Here is an 11,783-nt window from a genome sequence, read left to right on the forward strand (position 1 = left end):
AAATAATTTTTACTCTGCTAAGAGCACCCCAGTTTTGTGCGGGTTCAAGCTACTAGATAAGCTACCTGGCTGTGTAAGATGTGTGGGGGCTGCATATGTGTGTGTCCTTGCTGCTATAGTAATGGAATTGCAGCACTACAGAGATGAAGACTGATGACACGTTCATGGCCCATCAGGGCAAACAAAAAGGCTGTTCTGACCTGGTTTTAATATCTGTCCTGCGTGAACAGATCACGAGGGGACAGCTCTAAGTGTGTGTGTTTTCACCTGTCTGTAGAATGTATCTCCAAATGCGTCCTCAGTGACCACTTATGATTGGATCTCACTTCCCCGCTCAGCATGTTCCACCTAAACAAGTTCCTTCCCGAGGCTATTTTGCAGCGGCACCATGGCTCTGTGCGGAGCTTAGCGTCACCAAAGATGATTGTGATTGGTTTAAAGAAATGCCTATAAACCAGAGCACGTTTTTCTCCCATCCCGGAGAGCTGTGTGGACTAGCCAGACCCTCCTCCGCAGCGCTGTGGAGGAAGGTCTGGCAAAGCGAGACTATGTCATCTCTAACAAACCCTGTCATCTAGAATGTGGAACCAATTTTGTATATAAATATATGATGTTCATTGTGGAATGTGTACAGGTGCATATACATGTATGTATATACATGTATGTATATATATATATATATATATATATATATATATATATATATATATATATATATATATATAAGGGCTGTCAATCGATTAAAAACAATAATCTAATTAATTACATACTCTGTGATTAATTAATCTAAATTAATCGCATACATAATTTTTGCCCGGTGCCTTAACCGATACTTTTTAAGAAAGTTAAAAAGAAAAAAAAAGAAGGGTACTAAACAACAGCCGGCAACATTAAAGAAGGCTTGTTTGTTGCTAAGGCCATATGGTCAAAATTAAATGATTTAACTTATTTCACTAGTAAATTGTTGTTGAATGAGAAAAACAACTACCAGATGGGAAAAGGGCCTTTAACAACAACTTTGAATGCACCACGAGGCTGTAGGTTACCAGTTTCATTGAACCGTCTGTGTTTTTCCGACAACGGCAGCTGCACATTGTTACATCCCGTTGTTGAATCCTCTACAGTCAAATACAGTCACACTTTACACCGTTTAGCGTTAGCTGTCAGCATTGTAACCGTGTTTAATCCATAGACTGTATATAGAATGGACCAACAGATCCCGTTGCTCTGGACGGAGACCAGTGAAGGCCATTAGAAGCACTTTTCCGGTGAGCGCCGAGCGTTACTGCGCAGCCTCCAACTGAGAGAGACGACATAAATGTGACGTGAGCAACCTGTCTGAAAGTTGGAAGTCTTCTGGTAGCTGTGCCAAGAGAAATCTCAATCATTCCAAATATTGCAGAGACGGAGAGGGTAGGTATATGTAAGGAGATAACATGGACACAGGCTAATTATTGCTAACTAAAATGCTAGTTAACATTAGTAATTAAACTTAAACAGCTAATGTAAGTCCATACTGCCTGCGAGCTTCTCCTGTACTATACGGTAATTCCTCTACTATGCGACAGTAAGTCCCGTGGTTATGACACAATCGTTAACCTATTTTTACAAAAACATCTGCTATGGAGCCATAATGTGAGATACAAAGTAATGGAGCCTTTTTATACATTGTGGTCTTTCTTTAGAAATAAACAGTGGACAAATAGAGTCTTTAAATGCTTCAGATGTAAAGTTATTCGCTGTCAAAGTGACGTCAAAATGAATGGCAATCTAACCGAATGGGATGCTAACGGGGGGTGAGTGCTTGTTAGCATCAAAATGGCGCCATAGGAGGTACGCGTTGTGAGGAGAAGCTTACCCCCTTGGTTTAATCCAGCTACTAGCTAGCGGTAGGCTAACGTTAGCTGCTGCGATGTTTCTGTTGCCTGTAACGTCTGTTTCAGAGCATCCGAGAGAAGCGCAGACATATCAGTGGTACCGAAATGAGGCGCCAAAATCCGCGTTGCTATTCAGTCTGGTAGAGGCAGGTCATGAAGGCACCTGTATTAGCACCGGATTTCGGTACCCAACCCTATTCAGGAAGAAGATTTTTATAAGTAAATGTTCCAATCAATGATCCAGGCAGGGCATTCTCATCTCCCTCCTTCATTTTATGGTGACTAGAACGGCTCTGGGTCAAAGTTCAATATGGAATGGATTAATCTGCGTCATTTTTATTTTTTTATTTTGACAGCCCTAATATATATATATATATATATATATATATATAATATATAATAATAATAATAATAATAATAATATAATATTAAGTTGATATATTGACTTAATATTGTTATCGCAATATCACGTTGCACAATATTATATCGAAAGTGTCACAATAAGTATGCAATATTTTGTTTATTTTGTGGAGCGCTGCGTCCCATCCATTTGTTGTGTGGCTTAGTTGTGTTCGATTTAGAGCCCGCTTGAAGCGCTATAATGATCCTGTTTCATTGGCCAGTTACCGTGCCACTTGCACGTTAGTGCACGTCAGCACACGGGTCCACTACGTGACAAACCCTATGGAGTGTACCACGTGTGTGCATGTTTTGAATGTTCGAGTGAAGTGTAAGTGAAGAAATAGATAGAGATAACAAAACAGAACGAATCAGAGAAGCGAAAGAAAAGAAAGCACCTAAAGAGAGAGCAAAGGGAGTCAGTGAAGCAAAAGAAGACACAAAAGTAAGAAAATTTGAAAATAACAGAGATTGAAGAGGAAACAAAAGTAATGCCTCCTCTGTAGCTTGAAAAAACTTTGGCTTTAAGCCAACAGATGTTTCACAGGCTAATGCACTATGCAAAACCGCGCAAGAAGCAATACAACAAACCTATTTTCGCATCTTAAAAACCACCACAAGCCACTTTACGATGAGTGCATGATACTATCCCCAAAAAAACCTGTTGCAGTTAATAGACAAGAGCTAGCCAAACAATCCTCGCTAGGGAGTACTTTTGCTAGTGGCACAAAGTACGACAAGAACTCAAAGAGACATACCAAAATCACCAATGCTATAACGTATTATTTGGCCAAAGATTTGATGCCCATCCACACAGTGGATAAAAAAGGCTTCAAGAAGCTTCTGAATGAACTAGACAAACTTTATAAAAGGCGGTGCAGGCAGAGTTTGGAGTCAGATAGATTGAATATTTTTCATCCACGACCGACCTGTGGTCCAGGCGCACTACAGAGCCGTATATAAGTCTCACTGTAACACTATATTGTTATGAATCTATGAGTATTGTTACAATGCGTTTTACCTTAACTTTTTTAATTGTACATGTTTAAAAATATCGAAATTAATATTGATATCGTAATATTCATAATCGATATCGCAATATCACATTTTGTCAATATCGTGCAACCCTAATATATATATATATATATATATTCCTCTTTTCTTCTCTTCTTTGTTTTTCTGTATTTTATTATGCTATGGATCCCCCATGTCCTTAATAAAGTTTAATAAAAACTAACATACCTTCAGATCTCCAGAGATGTTAGCTCCTGCCAGGATGCCAGTGGCAGAGGGGAAGAAAATGGAGAACATGCCAAAGAAGCTGCCGTCTGGTCCATGCCATTTGGGCACAAAATTGGCGGCAAAGATATCCGCTGTTGAAGGTGAAAAGGACAGGGAGAAACTTGAAGATTGGTTATCCTTGATTTGTGTAAAAAACACCACACACATAATAAATCACTCTTTATTGAAAGAGGAAACTGTGCATTTGCATTTAAAATATGATACTCTGAGCAAGGACTTAACAGTAGTCACCTTTGTAGCTAAAGAAACCCTTGGCTTGTTTCTGTGTTGAAGCAGGCATGATTGTTCCAACAATGTAACTGGCAAATGACACCATGATGACCAGGAAGAACAGGATTTGGGCCTGTGGAGAGCAGAATAAAGTAAACACAGACATTTACATGTGAAAACGAGATAATGTATCTCACTACACTAAATGAACTTGGGTTTATCACCACAGCTAGGGTGAACATGCTAGCTACATAGCATGCTTAAAACAAACATGATGAAGTGTTTGTTGCCCTCATTCTTAATGCTAACTTATGCTAATTGACTGCTGACTCTAGCTCTACATTATAGGTATAGAAATGAGAGTGGTATCAATCTTCAGAAAAAGATGATGTAGTGCACATCCATGTAGTTGCTGGTGCAGGACAAAAAGTAAATGTAGAAAGAAGGTAAAGTCCGCACAACAGCTCAATGTTTCCAAAAATACTTCAATAGTGCAAAATAAGGCCCACAGGTGGCACCTGAGGAAGGCACTACTAAAATAAATTTTTCAGAGCATTGAGCAGTGGTACCAATCTTGTCATCTAACTCTTCAACCCGTTCTCATTCCGAACATGTAAAACAAGGACGTTTGGACAGTGGCTGTCAGTGTCCGATGCAACGAAAAAGGCATCTTTCAGTGTGTTTGTGTAACGCACCGGGGAGAGCAGCAGTTAGATAGGATTTAGCGAGTAGTATGTAATGGCGAATTTCTGCGTTGGAGGTTGGTTGGTGTGGTGGATGGGTCAAACACAGGACTTTCACCCAGGAAAGCGGGGTTTGCGTCCTGCTTGTCACGCTTGCTATAGTTGTTTTTTTCTTTCTTCCCACTTGTCACAGAACCGTACGCCCACCCACGACCCTTTCCTAAACCCAGCCGTCCCGTTCTTCCCGCGTGTAACAGAACCATACGCCCACCCACGACCCTTTCCTAAACCCAACCGTCCCGTAGTTCCCGCGTGTCACGGAACCGTAAGCCCACCCACGACCTTTTCCTTAGTCCCGACCAATCGCGTTTACTTAAAGCGCTAAAGGGACAGCGCTAAAGGGACGGCAATACTCCCGACCAAGCGTGTTTACTCCTTAAAGGAGACTTTTAGCGTCAATAAGAATGACAAAGGCACCTGACCAAGCGTCCATATTTTACAAGATGAGTGTGAGAACGTGAGAACTCTTAGTGAGTAATGGAATAGAATAGAAGAAGCATTTCTCAAAAAGTATTTATTCTGTAACTTCTGCAGCAGTAAAACATTCAGTGCATCACATTTCAACACATCACTTTTTGAGTACATGTTAAAATCCCAACCACAATGCAAGGTAACCTTGGTCTCATATATTTGGTTGAGCTAACCTTTGACTCCCATGCCATGCCAGCCATTGAGATACCTAGTAAACATGTGACAGTAATGATGCCAATAATGCGGATGTCATTGGTTGCGTCCACCATGACAGCTCCATTTTCCTGAGAAGAAAGTGCAGATGTGTTTAATCAGAATTACAAACGTGTGTTTACTGTATCATTGTAAAAGTTGCTCCACATACAACAACAGGACACAGCGTCCTACTTACAACCATGAGGTCTTTAACAGTCTCAGCAAAGCCCACAGTGTGCATGGCCACAGCTACAGCATTAGCAAAAGCAAAAATCAGACCGATGGACCCACCCAGCTCTGGACCGAGGCTGCGACTGATCAGGAAGTAGGTCCCACCTAAATATAGGGGAGAGGGGCAATATGTTGACATCAGGTTAGGAATCACTGGCAATGAAATGTCAGATACAGTCCATATGTTTTTTTCTAATATGAGCAATTTTGATTACAGTAATATTTAATGTATTAAGTAGGTTGTTGCATGTATCACTGAGTGAACAGACCTCCTTTGACCTTGCCATTGGTAGCAATTGCTGAGGTCGAGAGACCAGTGATCCCAGTTATACAAGAGGATAGCAGAATAATCACCCAGGTCAGACCTGATATAAAGACACGAGAAAGTATGACAGTGAGCCAGACTGAAGCTTTCATTGACTGAAGAATCTGAGAAATATTTTAAATTTGGTGCATTACATCTACAATTGACCAAGCATGACAGGTTTTGATGGACGTACCTATACCAGCTTGAGCAGTAATCCAAGGCAACCTCAAGAACAATATCACCCCCCAGATATTTAACATGCAACGGATCTACAAAAAAACAGTTACTGACAGAATTTACCAAATACATACGATCTGAACACCAACATCACTATTAGGTACCATATGCCAGGGTTTTTCAAAATAGTCTTTCTAGATCTAAACAAACTACATGGTTCTACAGCCAGAGTTCTAACACACTATAACTACGGTAGAAATATATGCCAACTAGCTAGTAGCATGACAGTATATAAGATAAGAGAAGAAGCCTTTATTGTCATTACATTACAATGAATATAACGAAATTACAAGTGCTCCTCCCAGTGGTGCCTAAAATAAAACTATATTCCACACATCCACGTATATCATAAGACAAACAACAACAGTCATTCAACATTAATCATGAAACAAGTGCAGGTAGTTGCTATAATAAAAATATTGCATTGCAATTGTTATTAATAGAAATAATAATATAATATTGCACAGATCAATAAAATGGATTGTAAAAACACTAATAAGAAATGTGAATATGGGTGCAGAGACATTATGTGTGTAGATTTAGAGTCTGGATGGCTTTTGGAAAGAAACTGTTCATTAGTCTAGCGGTTTGTGTTCTGATAACCTCCCTGAGGGCAGGAGATCAGAGAGATGGTGGCCAGAGTGAAAACTGTCTTTAACAATGTTTTTGCTCAGGAAAGATAGCAGGTGTGTGCAATGTCCTGAAGTGAGGGGAGAGGGCAGCCATTGAATTTTTGTGCGGTGTTGATGACTCTGCAGTGCTTTTTTCAGCTACTGAGCTGCCAGCAAGAGAGAGGTCGACATGCTCTGGGAAAATTGATCCCGACACAAAAATGTCCGTTTTGTGGGCATCCCCGAGGGTAAATGAAAAACAAAACGATGTGATATTTTTGCAAGAAACGCATATGTCGATTATGGAATCTGAAAAATGCTGTGGATGATGGGTAGGACATGTGTTTCATAGTGTGGTGTCTAGCAGGAGTAGAGTGTTCATTACACTGCACCTGCAATTTAAATTAATTAAACAAATTAAGGATAATTCTGGAAGAGTTATTATCGTTCTGACTGAAATACAAGGGTAAGAATATATGCACCTAATGTAGGCAGATTTGGAAAAGAAATTACAAGCTGTAGGGAGCCACAATATCGTTCTAGGGTGCAATTTTTATTTGATAATGGATCCAGTTCTGGACTACAGTGGGATTGCAGGATGCAGGGCCCCCAGCCTCTCTCACATTACAGAAGATGACTAAGATTTTAGGCTTGGTTGATATTTGGAGAATGTTGAACTCAGCTGGGAGAGACTATACATTTTTTACATCAGTGCACAAGACATATTCTAGGAGAGACTTTTTTTTAATGTCCAAATCACTGGCTCCCTCTGCTATAGGATGTGTGCTAGGAAATATCGTAATCTCTGACCATGCATGGGTGTACCTAGACCTGCTGCCTCAAAGTGAGAAAAGGTGGCTTATAGGTGGGGCCTTAACTCCTCCCTTTTACAGGAGCCAGAAAATATAGAATGGCTTAGGTCTGAGCAAAAAGATCACTTGGCTATCAATTGGTCCTCAGTGTCGTCTTCAGGGGTGGCATGGGAGGCGTTAAAGGCTGTGATCAGGGGACGCATTATACAACATGCTTCATTTCGTAAGAGGAATAGTGCTAAAGCACTGTTAGAACTAGAAAGTAAAATTAAATAGGGATTAAACGAAGAATGTCACAGAATTTTACACTGATCTCTATAGGTGATTATCTACCTCTACTGATGAAGAAATGTGTTCCTTCATAGAGCCACTAGGTCTTCCCAAACTGACAGAAGAGCAAAGAGAACTCCTTGATGCAGATTTGACTATAGAGGAAATTAAAGAGGTAATGGGGACTCTGCCTGTGGGTAAGGCCCCAGGCTTCACGTCAGAATTTTAAAAGTTTTTTTTCCAGCTGAACTGGCCCCACTTCTGTTAGAGGTATATAGAGAGGCACCGGAGAAGGGCACTGCCACCAATAACTTTGATTCCTAAAAAAGGTAAAGACCCAGGAGACTGTAAGAAGTACTGTCCAATTTCCCTAATGCAGTTAGACGTTAAGATTATTTCAAAAATATTGCAAATAGATTATATAAGGTTATTACTTCTCTGATTCATCCTGATCAGGTGGGGTTTATTTGTGGGTGTAGCTCAACAGATAATATCAGGTGTCTCATTAATATTGCATGGTCTGTAGCTGTTAGACAGTCTCCAGTAGTGGCTATTTCCCTCAATGCCGAAAAGGCGTTTCATATGGTTGAATTGGGCTATATGTTAAAGTTTTTTGGAAATGTATGGGTTTGGCAGCATTTTTATAAAGTGGATTAAGATGCTGTATAAGCACCCAGAGTCTGCGGTGCAAAGTAACGTGTTAATTTCTGAATATTTTGCTCTTGGAAGGGGAACAAGACAGGGCTCACCTCTGTCTCCTTTGTTGTTTTCTTTATCCATAGAGCCTTTGGCAGCAGCCATAAGGAGGGAGACTAACTTCTCAGTCGTTTGTTTGCTTGTTTTTGCCACTGACAGGCTCAGATTGTTAATATAAGTGTCTGACTACATAACTGAAAGATGGACAAGTTACCTTTAAGCTGCCATGCTTTTGTTTGTATCTTACTGATGACAGGTCAACACAGTAACTTTAGCTAATACCATTAGTCACCAGACCCAATGGTCTGCAAAGGTTGCTACTGTTCATCAAAATTTGCCATTTTCAGCGTGTAGGCTCGGAGGTTGTTGTTGTTTCCCGTAGCGAAGGGATTTTGAGAACTGTAACACTCAGATAGCAGACGGGGAGGGGCAAAGCCTGACATCCGGTGCGGTGCCATGCGCCATCGCTTCCATCGTAGCTGTAAATCTGAAATACTGAATATTTGGAATTCCTTCCTTGAACTTGAAAAGGTTCTTTCATGTCAGCCTCGATAAAATTTCTAAAAATTAACACAACACAGTCTATTGGGTTTACACAATTTTATCGTGTTTCTTAAAAATAGTTATTTATAGTATGTCAGTGTATAGGCTTGTGTAATATGTCAGAGTGAAGTGTGATATGTTCTTGATATACAGTATGCTGGTAATGTCTGGTAGAGTTCAGATACAGTAAATTTCTTTTATGAGGAAGCAACGCAAATTACACTACAGATATGTATAAAATGATTATATGTTAAATAAATATGTCTATAATTTATTTTATATTATATTAGAACATTTTTATTTATTTTTACTTAAAATTTAAAGATTAGTTTTGTACACCTACAACTCACAGATATCCAACAAAACCCACACTGTTCCAACCCTACCTACCATGACTCCCTGTACCCAGCCAAAGCGAGTAGGTTCATATGGCTCCTCCTCCTTCTCCTCCTTCTCGTCTTCCTCTGAGCTGTCTTTTCCTTCCATCTTTCCACCTGTTGTCTCCTCATACAAGGGAGGTCTGGAGTCAACCTAGTCATGTAAAGTCAAGTAAATGTTATTTATATAGGCCAAAATCACCAGTCACAAATGTATCCTTTACACACTTTATCTTTAGAGCCCAATTCAGATTCAAAACTGAAGGAAGTTCTTTTGAAATTAGTTTAATTCTACGTTGAGATTTTGCTGAGATACTGACATAATCAACAGTATAAAGAGTAGACGTAACAAAAATATAGAGTGATTCAAATCAATTTAACATATACAGAGTTATTACATTTTAATATTTCATAAAAATGCGAATGTTGGTCACAGCAACTATTGGGTCACCTCCCCCCATCTCCTTCTGTGCTGTATGTCTGTTATTTTTATGTATTGTATGCCTTGCTGTAAAACCAATTGTCCTCCGGGGACAGAATTAAGTTGAAATTCGAAGTAGGCCTATTTCATAATGTTTGAAAACAATTGCCTGTTGCTATTGTCAGACAATAAGAGTTCATAAAAGTAGTTCAGAATGCAGCAGCCAATCCTGGCTTCGCTTCATTAGCTCCCTGTTCCCTCTTATAATTGATTTTTAAGATTTTACTGATCACTTAAAAAGCTTGTGTGGGTCTGGCTCCTAGCTAAATAGCAGAGATGTGGACCCACAATGAGCCAGTTCGCAGCCTTAGATCATCAGGTGGGGCCCTTCTTGCCGTCCCAAAGTCAAGGCTTAAATCTAAAGGTGACCGTGCTTTTGCCATCATGGCCCCTCGACTTTGAAATGACCTGCCTGAGGAGATAAGGCTCACAGAATCAGTGAGCTCTGTTAAATCACTTCTCAAAACCTATTTTTATAGATTTGCTTTCATGTGATTGTCTCTTTTTATTTTCTCTTTTTATTGTCTCTTTTATGACTTGCCCGAGGAGATAAGGCTCGCAGAATCAGTGAACTCTTTTAAATCACTTCTCAAAACCCACTGTGATGTCGTCTCATTTTATTGTCTCTTTTTATTGTCTCCTAACCCTTGTATTGTCTTCAGGTAAAAAATGATCCGCCACTGTGTTTTACAGCAGAGAAAACTCCTTTAATGATCTTTTTTTCCTAGAATGAGCCCAACATTAATAAAAGTGAAATATTGCCGTTATTCATATTTCCATGTAAACTGTACACCCCCAGGATACAAAGATTGTTCATTTATGACCGGGCAGTAAAATCACAGTCAGTTAGACACTACAAAATCCACAGACAGACAGACACACACACACACACACACACACACACACACACACACACAAGCAATTGAATTTATGTGTGCTACTGATTCATCTTAGACAGAACTAAAACTTTCTCAAGGAGAGATAAATTACCTAATACCAATGTATCATGCGATCAGGATTAATTTCAGACCATTTAAAGCCTATTCAGTGAAAATTAATTAAAATTATAAAATGCTTTTTTGTTATTCTTTCTCTTAATTTTGGTAATTTGAGAAGAAAAGCAGAGCTTCCTTACCTCAGGGTTTGCGTGCAGCTGGTACAGAGATGGTCTGAAGCGCCTCCGTCGGCCCCACACCTCTGTGTTGGCGTAGAAGTCATAGTGTGGTGGGGCGTCCAGAGTCTCATAGCCAGTTAGAGCATCAGATCCGAGGGATGCCACACTGCTCCCATCACCATAACACTGATAGTAACCAGACTCATCAAACCCTCTAGCTGTTGCATTCGCATTGGCTACTGACAGAGGAAGTCTGGTTTTGTACGCAGCCAGATGCACACCGTCGTTGGCTATTGGTAACTCCATTCAGAATGGCACTCGTATTTTCTGTATTTAAGTGGATTGTGACCACAAAGACAGCTAAGACAGTCTTCTTCAAGAGCTGTCAAGGTGATGGAGCCCTTCTGTAGTTTAAGGTGTATGAAGGAGGCTGTATTGTGAGGGTTGGCTTTATATTTGACCTTAACCAAACAGGAAGAGCCCAGGGCTACATAAAAAAGGCTGGTTCAGTGAACAGTTAAACAAGACTCATTACAGGAACTATTAAGCATGGCATGGACAATTCAACATTACGAAATCAACTATGGACTGAGCTGGCCCAGAGAATACACTGTTACACTTAATAAATAAGTATTTATAAAACATCTCTCTACAGATTTAACAGTCTTTTCCCAGAAGATCAAATAGTGTAGAATAAAAAGAATTGAGGTATCATAGCCTAAGTATTGATTTCTTAATTCCCCTTATCTCCACTTTATATTATGTTAGGCTTGTGTCTTTGTTGTGTATATTTTTGTTGAGTTTGGATCCATTTGCATGAAGTTGCATTTTGTTTTTAGTCATATAATCACAATTATTAATCATTAATCTCCAGAGGAGATCATTACACACAGAGACCAACTTGTTA

General features: G+C 39.7%; 1 protein-coding gene across 1 annotated transcript in view; it reads right to left on the reverse strand.

The window, feature by feature from the left end:
- Window positions 1–11,182, reverse strand: part of slc12a3 (solute carrier family 12 member 3) — a 36,905-nt gene extending 25,723 nt beyond the window's left edge. The window contains exons 1-8 of the mRNA XM_078256152.1: window positions 10,898–11,182; window positions 9,295–9,435; window positions 5,929–6,004; window positions 5,698–5,793; window positions 5,394–5,533; window positions 5,176–5,286; window positions 3,810–3,921; window positions 3,519–3,649 (exon numbers count right to left, since the gene is read on the reverse strand). Coding sequence (XP_078112278.1) covers window positions 3,519–3,649; window positions 3,810–3,921; window positions 5,176–5,286; window positions 5,394–5,533; window positions 5,698–5,793; window positions 5,929–6,004; window positions 9,295–9,435; window positions 10,898–11,182 — 1,092 coding nt within the window. The remainder of the gene's footprint in view (window positions 1–3,518; window positions 3,650–3,809; window positions 3,922–5,175; window positions 5,287–5,393; window positions 5,534–5,697; window positions 5,794–5,928; window positions 6,005–9,294; window positions 9,436–10,897) is intronic.
- Window positions 11,183–11,783: the final 601 nt, after the last annotated feature.

This window comes from Sander vitreus, chromosome 8 (assembly GCF_031162955.1).
Source record: "Sander vitreus isolate 19-12246 chromosome 8, sanVit1, whole genome shotgun sequence".
Classification (NCBI taxonomy): Eukaryota; Metazoa; Chordata; class Actinopteri; order Perciformes; family Percidae; genus Sander; species Sander vitreus.